Below are 16,598 nucleotides of genomic sequence, written 5' to 3'. Positions count from 1 at the left end.
TTCATCGAACTCGACAAAGTTCAAAACTCGACGAATCACGGCATGAAGAATACGACGAGTTCACCGAACTCTAAAAGAGTTCAAAACTCTCGAGTTTATCGAATCTCGACGAGTTCAAAACTCGATAGAGTTCATGAAGACTCGGCGAGTTCAAAACTTTGACAGAGTTCACCAACTCGACAAAGTTCAAAACTCCGACGTATCACGGCATGAAGAATACGACGAGTTCACCGAACTCGAAAGAGTTCAAAACTCGGCATGAATCACGACGAGTTCAAAACTCGACAGAGTTCACCGAAACTCGCAGAGAGTTTACCGAATATGCTATTTCAACGAACTCGACAGAGTTCAAAACTCTGACAGAATACGGCATGAAGAATACGACAGAGTTCACCGAACTCTGAAAGAGTTCAAAACTCTGACAGAGTTCAAAACTCTGACAGAATACGGCATGAAGAATACGATAGAGTTCACCGAACTTTTGTGAGTTCAAAACTCGGTGAATCGGCATGAAGAATACGACGAGTTCACCGAACTCTCGGCGAGAATCACGGCATGAAGAATACGACGAGTTCACCGAACTCGAAAAGAGTTCAAAATCGAGTATGAATACGGTATGAAGAATCGGCGAGTTCACCGAACTCGACGAGAATCGACATGAAGAAGAATGCTGACGAGTTCACCGAAATTGTCGCCGTCTTTAAACGAGGGTATTAATCATAACTATAATCATAGCAACCTAAATTAAATCAAAATTCAAGTTTTTATGGTATAATGACAATCTAAGTGTCAATTAAAACGTTCCAATAGGCAAGCACCATAACCAAAAGTGAACTATAGTTGAAGTGCCAAATGATATCTGTCAGAGAAGAAGAAACCAAATGAAGAAACCGAATTGCCAAATGATGAGAAGAAGAAGCTGAGAGAGCCGTAGAGAGAGAGAACCCAATTTCGGTTTATTTTTTTTTGTTAGATCGGTTTTTTTTTTCTTTTTTTGAGAAGATGATGAGGAAAATACATTTTTACTCTCATTGAGATCTTCAGATCTTGAGGGCGGATCCGACGGCTCTAGAGAAGAGTGAGATAAAGGTGTCACTATAAGAGTGGCACCCTAGACAAACCGTATATATATGTATATATGTTGTTAGCGAAAAAAAAAAAAAGAACGCATCAATGCATCACCAACCAATGATTCCTTCCTGACGTCTGGTTTTGCGTAACACAAAACACGTGCTTAGCGTCAGACCAATTAGTCATCAAATCTCAACAAACAAAGCCCGACCCGACCCGACCCGGTATAAAAAATTCCACGACATAACATAACACGTGTCAATTCACACCACCTCCATCACAAAAATCTCTATATATTATAACGGGAAAAAAAAAAGATTTCATTTTAGTAGTTTTGGAGGAACCAGAAAAAGTTTATTCTAACAATGGCGACTGTGAAAGTGAAGTGGTTGGTTTTATCAATCTTTTTCGCTATCATTTGTGTTAATGTTAACGGAGATTCAGGGGTAGAAACTGTAATTGCATCTGATTCGTCTTGGAAATTGGAAGTAGAACAACTTAAATCTAAGATCTCTCTCTTAGGTCAGTTTAATAATTTCATTTGTTCATTAGATTTCATTTATAGTTGAAGTAGTTAAGGATTACTAATTTGTTACTGATTTTGTTGTAGAGTTAAATGTTGAGGATAAAGATAGAGAATTGAAGAATAAAGATGAGAGCATTGTGAAGTTGGAGAAGGTTGTTGATGAGAAGGCTGGTAGTATTTCGTCTTTGCAGGGAGAGATTGACTTGATTCAGGTAAACGTTTTAGTGTGACATTAAGTGTTGTTTATTCAATCGTTACTTGGTTATAAATGTAGCTTTTTTACACTGTAGATTGTTATTGTTTAATGAGTATAAATATCTTGCACCTTTAATTTTATGCCCGGCTTTTGGAGAATCAATTCAATCGATACTAGATTGATAGTTGGCTTATATTTATTTTGTGAATAATTTTGATTATGGTTGCCGTCTTTTTGGGCGTTTGACGTATCATGGTGAATTCATCTCTTTTTAATAATGGTTTGGAAGAAGTTATGATGTTGGACCAAACAGTTTGGGTTTGTTTATGTATGCTGATGAATATATTTCAGTAGTTTTAGCACAATATTTCTCCCCAAATTTTTAGGAAGTCTTCCAACAATCTTTCATAGTTAGTCGAAATATAATAAGTAATTTGAATTTTGTCTTAACACTGTTGGTTTGTCTATTTATGAAGAAGAAAGGCTCGGTAGCTACTGAGGAGCAGGTTGGAAAGGCACATGCACGCACAATTGAACTTGAAAAGCAGGTTAGTTAAGGATGGAAGAAGACTCCACCCTCTTGAAAATGATTATAAATGTATAAGTTAGCTGATTATAAATGTGTCTTTTAACCATTTATTTATTTTTATTGTCTGCTCTGCACACCTTAATTGAAAGTCGCAACATCTCTCTGAAATAACTCTCTTTCTCCCCACTCTACCCGAGCAAAAATATATGTTTTCTTGTTTAACTTAGTGGTAGTTTAGGTCATAGGAATCAGGTTATATGTGATACCTATATTAGATGAATTTGTTAACCCAACACTGTGGGCTAAAATTGATTCAAGGTTTGCGTATGAAATTTACTGTCCCTCCTCTTTTCCGTTACTATGTCTGTCGCGTTGTCTCTCTTTATGTGTGTATGAATATTGTTATTATGGCTTGTAAACATAAATGTGATGTGCGGACAAATTAAAATAGCCTACATGTGTGTATGACTTATCATACATACCCTCTGACAATCTTCCATCCATCAGACATAGCATCATCTTGGACGACTTTGTGTTTTTCTAGGTGTCAGCTTGTTGACTTTTTAACTTGACTTTCCAATCCATGCATAGATACGCACGTTTGTATATCTGTGCATACACCTCTGTCTGATCCTGCACTATTACTCATTTAAGTCGCTTGTAGGCCATAGCTGTGTAATTTTAACGTATGTAGTCGTTCTACATTCTGTTACTTGTTTTAGTACTAGTCAGGATGCCTTCAGCATGTCTCGTGTCTTCAGCATTCAGCAATCCTCTTCAAAAGAGGGTTGAAAAGCTGAGAACTTCTTGACGGAAGCAAGACCAACATACGTACACAATCTTTTGAAGTTCTTGGTGAAGATAATTTGCTCACCATCGTGGAGATCATCCTTTTAATTTGTGAGCCCATTAAAAAGATTATAAACTTGTAGAAAGAGGGTTGTGTAATGAGAAATTCTTGATGAGTGCACCTTTGGAGATTTTAAAATGACTTGTTTTGTATGGATGATCTCCATGATGGGTAGACCATCCTTATCCAAGCTCAGCCCTTGATTTATCTCTTAGGTGTGTAAATTTGAAATATCTATCCTCCTCAAAAATAGTTTATGGATTGAAGAACTATGCAGTCTATTCTCTACATGTTTGACTTCCAAATTTTGGTGTACTGTTTTCTTGCGGAGTTGATATGTACGTATATTGCAGAAAATGCGTGCATTGTTTGATATTAATGTTCTTCCAGGTCGAAAAACTTAGAAAAGAAATAGAAGCACAAACTCTAAAGAAGAATGCCTTGGAAGCCCGCAGATTTGAAGCTGATAATAGAATACAAGAATTGAATTCAAAGCTTGAAAATGTAAGTCTTTGTATCTTTCCATTTTTCATTTAGATTCATAATTATCTATGTTGTATCTCTTGTTTTTCCCTTCTAGCCCATCTTGTAGGTCATCTGCAGCTGTGTCGTCAGCACATAACTATTATACGTGTTTTTTTTATTTAGGACTTAACATTAATATTTCAAGATTGTAATGTAGTGATTTATATACCGAGATAGTTTACTGATGGAGTACCGTTAGGATAACTTATTACTGTATATGAATTTAAACAACTATGTTATGAAGTGTAAAATTATTTGAATAGCTTGGGGGATCACAACTTCAATTATATTGTTCTATGAACATGTAGGAACACTAGTAAACTCCTTCCGTATCTTTGTCCATATGTACTAACTCCTTTGATGGAGTGGTCTACATTGAATGTATTTTTTTAGTATTTGTTGGAGTGGAGTGGTTATCAGGTCTGAGTCTGCAAGTGAAAGCCTGACAAGAGTAAGGTGTGTTGGATTAGGCAAACTTAAAACATACGGGGGATTTCAATGTATCATATGATTTTTGCTTTTCTTTGAAAATTACATAAAAATTGCAGGCCCATTGATTTCTAATATCAATCCATTCATGGCCGAGGCGTGCTCTATGACCAAAGGGAAAGGAATAACCTTTATTTGATGTGAATCTTGTGCCTAAAAGTATGCCACATGCTCTATTAATTTGGTGGTTGAAGAGAAGGTCCTTAACGAGTATGATGTGCAACTAATTAGAGGACTGTGGATGATCATCATCTGTGTGTGGTGCAGGTTTTGGTTATAAAATGTGAAATTGAAATATACAGAGTCAAGAAGTCTGAATGTAGTTTCGGCCCACTGCATTGAGCATTACCATGTAGTTATATCAAAGCAATGCTGTATGAAGAAGGGCAGGGGATAACCTTTATTTCATTTAAGACATCCTGAAAGTGTGTGACAGCTCTTTTTTGTTTTGGTGGTTGAAGAGAAGGTACTTATTAAGTATGAGGTGGAACCCTGGAAGTGATTAACGGTCTATGGATCACCATTATCTGTGTGGGTTGCGGGTTTTGGTTCTGAAATGTGAAATTGAAATGTACAAAGTCATGTCTGAATCTTGATAGGTCACGGTTTCATTCAAATCTGGATGTAGCCTTGCAACGCTGAGAACACAAGACCGGCGGTTTTCTCTTGCACCTGTAGGTATTGTTCCAGATTTGCTTGTATAGGTGCTTGTGAACCTAGCTAGGGTCAATTCATAACCTGTCGATTAAGGTGTCCAGTGACCTACTGGTCAAGACGTGGGAGGTTGGACCTAAGGTCTTGAGTTGGATTCCCACCTTCGTTGGGGAAAAGGGAATTTTAAGGGTTTAGGGAATAAGGTTCTAAAATGTAGTGCACTTGTCCCCGACCTCTTTTGTACGAATTTTGCCGACAATCAATAAAATATATTTATGGTAAAATAAAAATTAAATGTGGAACCTGATTCTAAGGTTGTATCACATGATTCTAGTTGGTTATATATGCGAAGGGCTATTTGGCTTTCCATTGAAGTTCTTTCTTCAATTTTTGTATCTATGTTGTATATAGCAAGCACCAACAATCTGAATTCGGAACTGGTAATTTGGAGTGTGGGAATCTATTTTTGGTGGGCCCTCTTATGTGGAGGGTTCTATATCATGCAATTTGTTTGGGAGCGTGGCTTGAAAGAAATATGAGAATTTTGAAGACAAAAGTGAGTATTTTAATAGGATGTCAACCACATCAAAGCTATTGTATGGAATTGGATCTTGTTGCTCCAGTTATAAAGAGTATTCTTTATAATAATGCTATGTCTAGGTGGGAAGATACTGCAATGGCTACGTATATTGTATGCTGCTTATACACTGGGTTATTATGTGATTTCCTCTTATCGCTTGATTTTGATTAAAAAGTTATTGTTCTATTTGACAAAAAAAAGACAGAGAAAAGTTATAGTGGGCATATGAAGCAGTTGGTAATATCCAAGTAACATCGAAATGGCGTACTCTGGAAAGAGATGGAAAAAGAATCATGTTCTACAGATTGTTGTTTTTACATAAGTGGATTTGGTTAAGTGCTTTGAAGTTATTTTATGATTGTTTTTAACTCGTCGATGGGCATTTGATTTAAGAGGAGCGGAAGATGTTTTCCTAAATCTATGCAATCTGTCAATAGAATTCGGAAGAACGCGGGTTGTGTAGTTACAGATCTCGAAATGGACAAAAAGTTGACCTTTTGAAAAACTTAAATTTCGTTAAGATTTCAGATCCATTGTCAATAAATTAGGTTTTGAAGGTATTTTCCCGACCTTTAAGATTCACATATTCCCCTGGCCTTTCTTACTATTAGAGGAGTAGCATACTAGCATGTTTGTATGTTACTCCTTTAACACTTACTAATCCTTTTGTATCTGAAAAATTTAACCGTCACTTTTCTACAATTCAAAGCTTTTCCTTATTCAAAAAAAAAAAAAATTAGCTTTTGTATCTACAATTTGAAGTTGTTTGGGGAAGAAAGTGAAAAAGAGAAGAATTGAAGAAGAAGAAGAAGAAGAGAGTTGGGAACAGGATCGAGAAGATTAATTTATCAGATATCTTGTTGAAAGTTTTCGGGTGATCTTTCTTCGAGATGACACTTTTACTATTTTGACAGTATGTGTTTCCTTCTAAATACTAGTAGTATTTCGTTTTTGGGTAACTCAATTTCCGAAATATTATTCCGCAAGATTTTCTTCTATGGCAAGCTAAGATGGATGTTTGTTGTCTGAACCATTATTGGTAGTCTTTGTCTTCAGACTATTTAGCTTTATCTGGCAACGTAAGACTCTAATTTCAATAGATTGAGTTGCTTTTCGTGTAGAAGACTGACATTGAATTTTGAGAGGTCTTTCACGTGCATATTACTTCTTTTTCTTACATTTTTTATATTGACATGGACATTCTCTCCACTTGGAGTCTTTTATACACGTCCTCATTGTTTCTGGCCTTTTTTAAAGGGAAGCGAACCTTCGTGCTGCTGTCTTAAAATGTGAAGTCAATCAAATCTGAACACGAGCATCCAAAGTACAAATGAGATAGATGTTTCCTGTTTCAACTTATCTTTCCTCTCCTTCTCCAAACTTCAAATTGTGTCACTGTCGTTAACTTTGTCTAATCCCAGTCACACTATAAGAGGAGTGACTTACCTGCCTTTTACATTGTTTCTTGGTTTCTTTTATTGATATGCCGTCTGTTCTTGTGAGAGAAGTGGTCTCTCTCATGTCCGTTGCGCATATTATTGATGTGTTTTTGTATGCCCAACACCTTAGTTTGGTTGGTGGTTTTATATATTACTTTTGTAAAATTCTATAAAGCGGAAGTATTATTATGCTTGGATGCAATTACAAAGGGACTCACTCTCCTTATATAAAGAGAGAACTTATATAAAGAGAGAACTCATACTCTGATTACTATCTACTCAATATGGGACTAAACCACATACTATAAATATTACTAATACTCATATTTCCCAACACTTCCCCTCAAGCCGAAATATACAGACTCGGTATATTTCAGGCTTGCAATCACAATGCTAGCCTCAACAAAGTGTCGATAAAGAATCCCCCTTAAGCAAATAAAAAGATACTAATTAGATAGATTCCCATCTCCAAGCTCTAGCCGCAAGCATCATCCTCTAACAAGCACCAACAACAACATCAACAAACAAAAACAAAGGCTCTGGACTCTCAGGACTCGATAGCTCCAAAATGCTCTAGGTACATACCAAGGAAGCTCCAATAACAACTGCTCCTCATGTAGAGGTAGCTCAAGAACTTGGTGCATCAAACAATAGAAGAATTTAACCAACAAGATAAAATGCTTAGTTGGATCCAAGAATCAATAATAAAGACCAATCGTAGCATTAGGGGTGATGTATCCAAACAACTCATAAACAACTATGAGAGATGCAACCAAACCAATTATAAAGAACTTCATCCAAAAGCCAAAATAACAATTTCATCTATGAGCACCTTATACTAAAACTTCCAACATCACTTGATAGATAATGCAGAAGTAAATACTTCCAATACTCCTCAAATCCAAAGACATAACACAAGTAACTTCCTATAAGCATCTTGTCACAACAAATAATGACAACATAAAAAATAACAAATTACCTCAACAAGAGAAGGTAAAAGTTTGTGAAACACCTGAGTACTCGGCACCACTGTGGCAGTAAAGGGAATCAAACCTTGAAAAGCCGAACCATCAATGACAACAACATACAATAAACTCCTCAATAAGAGGGTTAAAACAAAAAAACATGTGAAACACCAGAGAACTAGGCACCACAACATAAAAGGGAGTACAAGCTGAACTATAAAAGGGAGTCCAACCAACTCATACAAGTCGAGAGGAGGAAAAACTTTGACCCGTATCTCTCAACCTAAAAATAGATCAAGTCAGCCGAGAGATTGAGAGCTCACCAACAAAACCAAAGAAAAATAGAACAAATGATAATTCCACTAGATCGCAGTGAATAGCAACTCGGTGAACTGTACCGTGAACAGTAATCCCGGTGAAGTGTCGTGAACAGTAACCTGTAAACAGTTATCCAATGAATAGTAGTATTGTAAACAGTACCATGAACAGTTATGTGAACAGTACGGGTGAAACAGTAACCCAGGAGCATAAAAAGAATAAAATGATCGAGAACACCACCAGATCTACTTGCCAGAAAAAATCTCCAACTCACATAAACAATACCACCAAAAAGAATAAAAGAACCTAACAAACTGACCTAAAAAAAAAGATTTTTTTTCTTTGCTGGAATCCGGCCAATAAATGGTGGCCAAATCCGACAACTGGTGACCAGACAACATGAAGTCCTAGGTTTGAACCCTAAAACTCTGATACCATGTAAAATTCTAGAAAGCATAAGTATTATTATGTTTGGATGCAATTACAAAAGGACTTACTCCTTATATAAAAAGAGAGAACACATACTCTGACTACTACCCTACTCAATGTGGGACATACTGTAAATATTACTAATACTCATATTTCCCAACAACTTTATTGGGTTATATTAGAGAAGAAGTTCGATGATCTTTCTTTAATTTACTCGGTTTTTCTGCAGTTGCAAAAGATCAATGATGAGCAAAAGAGCAGAATTCGTAAAACAGAACGTGCTCTTCAAGTGGCAGAGGTATTTTGTTTTTTAGTGTGTCTCAGCGCCATTTACTCTTTTTTAACAACAGATAATGGTTCTTAGAATGTATTTCTCCTCATTGGTTTTTTCTAGGAAGAGATGGTGAAGGCTAAGTTGGAGGCCACTCGGAAGGCTAAAGAGTTGTTGGAGGTTAGATTAAATTCAGATATTTTCGTTTCAGAAGTTATTATTGCTTCCCAACAGAGTTGTATCACCTAGTTCTTGTAGAAATTGAGTTCAATTTGTCTACAATCTTACAGCATGGATCATTTTTATGGTTTCTAGTTTAGTTATCTATTATATGGTATGTATTACCATAAAAGCAGTGGGTGTGAATGTGTGATTCATTATATGTTAATCAACATGCTTATGCATCCCTCATATAGTGGAGCTAATAATTTATGTGGTGTAGACTGCACCAAGTAGAGTTGAGTCTAAACTATAAACCGTAGGATTCAGTTATCCAGACAAATCTAACTAGAGTTATATAATTCAAGCAAATAGGGTTCATGGGGTGAGATTCAAATTGTAAAGGTATGATATGTTAAATGTTGTTAGACTGAATTTAAGTACGGAAGGATTTTGTGCACTGAACACTTTCATGACTGCCCTTAACAATCAATCTGGACTGTTTTTCTCATGTACTGCCGGGTTATCTTATTCTGGTGTCTTTAAGATGAAAATGTGAGTTTTTTCTGATTAGACTAGTCAGCCAAGTCTGCAAAGTGCCAGCATTTCTTTTTGAGTTTTTCGGTACCAGTTTCAGTTCTTCCTTTGTAAAGTTTTTGGGACATGATTATTTTGTCATTGCTAGAAGATAAATGTATGCAGTTAAAAGGGTTGTACATGTCTACTCTTAGGTGCTATTGACTGTTATTACTGGAAGAGTCTGTGAATACGACTTGTAATTAGATTTATCTTGCTTAACTATAGGTGTCAGTTCAGAAGTACTTTCTGAGTTCGTGTTTATACACTTGTACCTTTTACTCGAAAATATACCTATAAAATTTGTAGATGATAGTATACTAGCAACTGCTTGTGCTTAACATTCCACATTGGATTCATTTTGCAAAAGTTAACTTCAATACATGTGAGCATGTCTTCAGCATGTGTCATTTGCACTGAAAACTGTGGTAATTGCTTGTCGTTGTAATGTGTTATGCATTGTATTGACTTGTTTAAGATTTTTGAAATTTTTTGAGGGTTTAAAGAATACGTATTTATAAGATTTTAAAAAGTCGTTTTAAACTGTATTATGATTTTCATGAAATATCTCTAGTCCATGTATTTTACTTGTGTTGACAAACGAAAGTGCAAAGCGCTAGTCTTCAGCATGACATCTTGACAAATTTCAGTTCTAGGTTTGCATTCTTCTGCTGAACAAGCAACATTTTATCTGTAAAAGTTAAAATGCTTGGTCTAAAGGAAAGATAACCTGTCTTTTTATTTAATACATGCCAAGTGGTCAGTTACATTAGTTCCAACTTCACTAGTATGTGGTGGTTTCGAACTAGTAACTCTGTGTTCATTCTTATCAGGCTCATGGATCATGGCTTCCAGTTTGGTTTGCGATCCATGTAGACCGTTGTCAGGTAATTCTCAACAATTAATGCCATGCTTATGCCTTTTCTTTTGGTCGGTAATTTCATATGATTCGTGCATTCGTGGAACTTCTTTTTGTAACTTTTATCTTATATCAACTTGCAGTCCTTTGCTACTACATACTGGAACCAGCATGGCAAGCCTGCGTTGGATGTTGCAACTCAAAAGGTACTATCCTTAAGATTGTAGTCTTATAACTCTATTCAATGTATTTATTCAATTCAAAATAACAGTTTTACCTACTTGGTGGATGTACGTTCAATGGATGTACTAGATTATATCTAATTTATGTCTTCTGTAGGTTGCTTCAACTAAGCGTTTTCTCATTTGAACATTTGTTTCAGGCCTTAGTGACAAAAGCCCAAGTTCAGAAGTGGGCTGAACCTCACATGGAAACAATTAAATCTGTAAGTTTCTATAAAAATCTGGATTCTTTTAATATATCCGGGCGTATTTGAAAAAAAACACGTAAAGAGTTCCCCATCCTTTTAATTACTGTTGCCAATTTTCTTTTGTTGGTCTTTTGAGACGTTCTCATCCGAGGGTTTTTTTTAATTATAGAAAAGTAGTTTCCTGTGGGGTGGTTGTTTTTCCTGCTTTAACTGAAATAATTTTAATTCTAATGATCTCTATAAATTTTAAAGAGATGGATACCGGCTATACAAGAGCAGTGGGTGGCATTTAAATTATACGCCGAGCCACACTTGCAATCTGTAGCTACTAAAACTGTGGAGGTCTATGATACAACCAAGAGTACTATAATGCCACATGTTGTTAGAGTACAAGAATTGGCTGATCCTTATTTCCAGGTATTTTGTGTACTTGGTCTTATTTGTTTACTTCCCTGGGCTCCAATAAATATCTCTAATGTGCAATTATCGAACAGGAAGCTAAGAAGTGCACCAAACCATATATTGATCATGTTGCAACCGTGACAAAACCTCATGTTGATAAAGCGCGGGTTGCGTTGAAGCCCTATACAAAGAAAATAGTTCGTGAGTACAGAAAGTTTTTAAAATCCGCAACTACTTACCATAATCAGGTTGGACTTGATTCTTATGCGATTCATTTATTTTGTTCTTAGACAGCAAAGTGTTTTTTTTTCTTTGATTTCTTTTTCTATTTCTGTGGTCGATAGACAGCCAAGTTTATGGAAAGTAAAAAGTGAGTCAATTAAGGTAATCTATCAATGGATCAAGATGACTGCAACCCCTCTGAGCTAGTTGGAGGTCATAAACATGAATAGTCTCTTAAACCAAGATTCACTTGTTAAAATCCAAAAATTCATTGAAGTACTTGCTAGTTAGCAGTTGCTACCATATCTCTGGTGATGTTTTATGATATTGGAATTTCTTGGAGCGCAGTATTTAATTTGTGTCTGACCAATTTGCTGGTGATGAGCCAAGGAACCCCACCTTTCCTAAATTTCTGACAAGTGAACTACCCAGCCTCTCCTACCAGAAAACTAGGAAAGGTTTAAATCTATAATCCAGTTACCTCTTAGTAGAAAATAATCAATGACTTAGGAAGAGGGAGAGAGTGGATATGAAAGTGGTTGGGGGAAGGACCTTGATCTGGTGGTAACAGGGATAGGGTATTAGGGTGTAGTGGAGAGTGGTGCGCTGGAAGCTGCTTGTTTCAGCCTAGTGGCTCTTTCTAGGATGCTGTCTTTTTTCCCTTGTTTTCGGTTCTTGGTCCTATAGCTTTGTGCATGGGGCCTTGGGCGGCTGCTTCTCTTCTCTCTTTGGGCTTTCTTTGTAAATATGTTGTGGATGCTCAGGCTTAGGTTATTAGTTCCTAGCTAATTTCCTAAGTATGGTTTGCATTATTTTAATGTATTAACTTTTATGGATGAAAAGTTGCAATTGTTTGGTACCTTGGAATGCAATGAGAAATTGCTAGAATTTTGAACTTTCTGGACGTGGAATGTGCGTATGAGGAAAGGGCTAGATGATTGGAAGTCTCTCAGGGTCTTTTTTTCACAACTATTAATATGGCCTGCGAGACACTTTTATGGCTTCTCTGTGCGGATTTCTAGATTCCTTTGAGGCTTTGACAAAGTGAGACTCTCATGTGTTTTAAGTTGGGTAGGGATGAAAGTTGTGAAGGGATTGCGGGGAATTTTGTTGCTTTGTGATTTGGTTTTGCCGTCTCTTGGTATTAGTTTCCAATCAAGCGTTGTTGACAACCTATCTCTAATCATGACACATATCGAGTTCATGATAAAACTGAGTGATGAGGACATGATGGTTATGATGGTACACATGGAAATTGATTTAAGCCCCAATACGACTTAACAGTATGGATTCCTTGGTACACATGGAAATTGATATTAGCCCAATGTAACCTTAATTCAAAATGGTATTTAACTAGAAATGTTTATCTCGTACTAGTATTATAATATTATATCATGGGGAGGGATAGAGCCACATTCTTATGCGCACATTATAGCCACATTTTCGACATACAAATGAATTAAGGACTGGTTTTTTGTGGAGATGATCTCCACACCATGAAGATCATTCTCACAAAAAATTATAATATTTGGATATGTCTAACCATGTAAATTAGTGTTCATTTTTTAACTTTTTATCTAATGGTCCAAAACGTTTGTGAACATGTTCTAAGGTTAGACTTCTTTGAATGAGCTGAATTTTTGTGAGCATGTTCTCTATGGCGGGGAGATCATAACTACAAAAATTCAGCTCTTAATTCAACTTTTAAGTCCACGATTTTGTTTGGATTCGTTTACAATGTGGCTACAGTGAATGTGGCTCTATCTCTCCCCTTATATCATTGACCAAGGAAGTATATGTAGTGGTAACTATATTTAATAATTTCTAAGCATTTATATTATGTTTTCTGATATGCATTTTTTTGCTTATATCAAGGTTCAAGCGACCGTCCAGGAAACTCTAAACAAACATGAGCTGACAAGACCACTTGCAACTAAAGAGCTGGTCTGGTTTACGGTATGCATTAGACAAGTGATTATATACAGATCGAACCAACATCTTGTACGTATCTGACTGTTTTTTATGACATGATTGCAGGCCTCTGCTTTGTTGGCTCTACCCGTCCTCTTTCTTCCAAGGCTGTTTTCAGCCATTTTTAGGTTTGTTTTCCTTGCAGTGCAATCTTTTGTTGGTTAATCACATGTTTCAGCAGCATTAGGTTTTACTGTTGTATCTTTGTGGTACTTTGGATTCAAACTTTCCACTAGTGTATGTTCCATGCTTTGGGACTAGAAGTTTGTGAAGGTTTTCATCATCTCTTGCATTCGCAGTAAAAAGGCGAAGAAGCCTGTTCGGAACACAAACCACACACGCCGCAGGCCTAAACGAGGGCATCCTGACAAGTAGAGTTCTGGAGGTGCTTGGATTTAGTGTTTGGCATATCAAATTGCGAGTAAGTTCTTTTACTAAGAATTGGACTTAAATTTTATTCAGTGATTTCAAATCTTTGTACGTTCTTTGTAGATTGTTGGGAGTTTTTGGATTGTGGCGTGCATTACTAAGGGAGGGATTTTTTATAGAATAAACCAACTGCCAAACAAATATGGATGTCTTAGTTAACATGGAGATTTTTAAGAACCCCCTTGATTTTGTGGTGCTTAATTCGTAGGTGCAATTTTAACATAGCAAGAATTTTGGTTTTTGTGAGAAGTGTAACTGCATTTTTCCTAAAGTTTGTGAGTGTCCTTTTTGTAAAATCCTTAATAAAGTTAAAAGCCTGGTGTCAGAGCTTTAGCTTTTAAAATATCAATCCATTTGTCTTCGCGTAGATAAATGTTTGTTGAATTGATTTATTTTTGAGTTTCATGGTGGATTAGTCACTTGTGTGTCTGCATATTGTTTGCACACAGTTAATTGTTTTTGGACTAACCACGTGTGGTACTTTAGGAAGACATAGTAGGTGTAGTTTGCATAGGTGAGATGCAGCAACTGCCGCCTATTTTATACAAATGTCAGTATGTGTATCTCATAGAGCAAGTTGTGCTGTTGCATTTATGGAGGCATGTGCTATCCATGCGAAGAATCTATCTCCGGAATTGTGTTTTCATTAGTTCTCTCGTACGTGTTAATAAATAGATTATTTTGCCAGTTCGTAGATTTTGGTGACTCCAATATCTTTCCTTCTGTTTGAGGCAAGTGCCATACTGAAGATCCTGCACGTTTTTAAAACATGTAAGAAAATTACTATGAAGCGGATTGTTGACATCATTAATTTGGTTCATCTTCTTGGGGATCTCTTCGCTTTTAAATGAATTTCTATCACATAGTGCTAGGCAAGAGTTTCTTGCTCAAGTGATTGCTTGATGTGATGTTATCTATGTTTCAGTATTTCATCTCTGATTATCTTAATAGTATGTTGTATATTTAAAATCTTTCTTTCTGGGCAGAGGTGACTGTCGCTGTTCACAACAAAAAGTTTGTACTGCTGTATGTTATTGGGTTGTTATATTCTGTCTCACTCGACAGTATGACATGTTGGTTTGAAGTCGAAGCTCTTTTTTGTAAAAGGTCGCCTTTGGAAAGATGTAGCCCTCTAGAAGTTTTAGATATTTTGTAGACCGTCTCTTATATTGTTCGAGACTTTTAAACACTTGGGGAGAGGAAACATGCACCATGTTTACTTGTTAGTTCTTACTCCGTAGTTTGGGGTTGTGGTATTTCCTACTTGTTGGATACATTTTTCTACAATGTAAAATGCTTCTTGGTCGGTTTGTTTTATTCGTTTGTACTCACTACACTTCGTTTTGTTTTATAAATAAATCATAAATAATAGATATTAAGATGTTTTTACATATATTAATATCCCTATTAATAATGCCCGAGTTGTAAATTGTCGAACTTTTGGCCGACACAACTTCTGTACTGTGCATATTAAGATGTACTTCATTACGGTCGTACAGAGCAACACATTCATTTTAAATGTTCTTGTTATAGTAACAGCGTGGTCCCTATTGTTATGCTTGTTAGGGATATATGCCTTCAACTAATGCCAGTGGTACGTGTTTATGATGTGACGACACATTGAATGTTAACCGTGTTTGAACTTTGAAGAGGCGAGAATGATTTATTTTCTCAGTGAAGACCAGAGAAGTTGAATAATGGATTTGGAGACTAGAAGATTCAAAACTCCATTCGTTTGTGCATAAAGTTCTGCTGCAAAAACTTTGAAGTCAGTTTTGACACATGTTGACGTGTCTGAGCCATTAAGGTTATCAACTGTTAGTTCATTATCTCGTAGAGTTGAAATTTGAATGTATGGTAAAAACAATTCATCAAATGTGTTGTATAATAAAGTGCAACTCGGGATACATATTTCAGAACTTTACAACTTGCAATTTGCAATAAAGTTCTCTGCTTGGTTACTGAACTGAAATGCCACGCCACACATAAAAAAGGATTGATTGTTAGTGTAACATACCAAATCCAAAGTGTGAAAGATTTAGGGCAGGAAACGGGTCGGGTTTGGGTCGGGTTTGGCTATATCCGAATCCGAATAGTTTGACAATATCCGAACCTGAATCCGAATAAAACCGAAATTTTATATCTGAATCTGATCGGATAACACTAAAAATGTAAAAAAAGCCCAAAAAATACATCCCCAAAAAATACATCTGAACCCGAATCCTGATTATGAATTTTAAGCTTCTGATACTGTCAACTATCTTTGTTCAGTAAATGATATTGTCAACACTAACCGAATTAAAATTGCACAAGGCTAACTTCGTGTCGTTATGACTTGTGATCATAAAATCTAGTACAATGGAATAGTAAGTTGGGGTTTGGCATTAGATGTATCCAGTGAAACAGTGGTTTTGATTTCTAATGGCTTTAATACGAGACCTGAGAATCTGAGATTAGTACCCTCATTGTCTCGACCCAGTTTGCACCCCCACTCAGTTGAGGAGTTTGAACCGAATGAGTAGCATACTAGACCTATTGTAGGGGTTAGGGACTGAAGTATTTGCCAAATATAAGCAACTATTATCATCCAAGAAATTTGATACAGAGACTCTAACCCTTGTAGTACCAACTACCAAGTACCAACAAACAAAGAATGGCTACTCCAATAGCTGAGACCATCGTCTCCAGATCCAGTTACTTTACTCGCC

At 36.3% G+C, this 16,598-nt stretch overlaps 1 protein-coding gene across 4 annotated transcripts; it reads left to right on the top strand.

The window, feature by feature from the left end:
* Nucleotides 1–1,352: 1,352 nt before the first annotated feature.
* Nucleotides 1,353–15,862, top strand: LOC147509269 (uncharacterized). Of its 4 annotated transcripts, none has more exons than XM_086601598.1 (15): nucleotides 1,353–1,593; nucleotides 1,682–1,809; nucleotides 2,270–2,341; nucleotides 3,563–3,676; nucleotides 8,801–8,869; nucleotides 8,966–9,022; nucleotides 10,411–10,464; nucleotides 10,580–10,642; nucleotides 10,819–10,881; nucleotides 11,119–11,283; nucleotides 11,361–11,516; nucleotides 13,366–13,446; nucleotides 13,528–13,589; nucleotides 13,761–13,882; nucleotides 14,877–15,263. In XM_086601598.1, exons 1-14 carry the CDS (start codon nucleotides 1,437–1,439, stop codon nucleotides 13,834–13,836), a joined length of 1,317 nt encoding a protein of 438 aa, XP_086457724.1. In that variant the 5' UTR covers nucleotides 1,353–1,436; the 3' UTR covers nucleotides 13,837–13,882; nucleotides 14,877–15,263. The 4 variants fall into 4 exon arrangements, with proteins under 4 accessions (XP_086457724.1, XP_086457727.1, XP_086457725.1 ...); XM_086601601.1 differs by having other exon boundaries at nucleotides 1,370–1,593; nucleotides 2,273–2,341; XM_086601599.1 differs by lacking the exon at nucleotides 14,877–15,263 and adding an exon at nucleotides 15,457–15,862 and having other exon boundaries at nucleotides 1,371–1,593.
* Nucleotides 15,863–16,598: the final 736 nt, after the last annotated feature.

This window comes from Coptis chinensis, chromosome 3, assembly GCF_015680905.1.
Source record: "Coptis chinensis isolate HL-2020 chromosome 3, ASM1568090v1, whole genome shotgun sequence".
NCBI lineage: Eukaryota > Viridiplantae > Streptophyta > Magnoliopsida > Ranunculales > Ranunculaceae > Coptis > Coptis chinensis.
The sequence above is the reverse complement of the archived record's forward strand: the minus strand, read 5'-3'. Positions and strand labels throughout refer to the sequence as shown.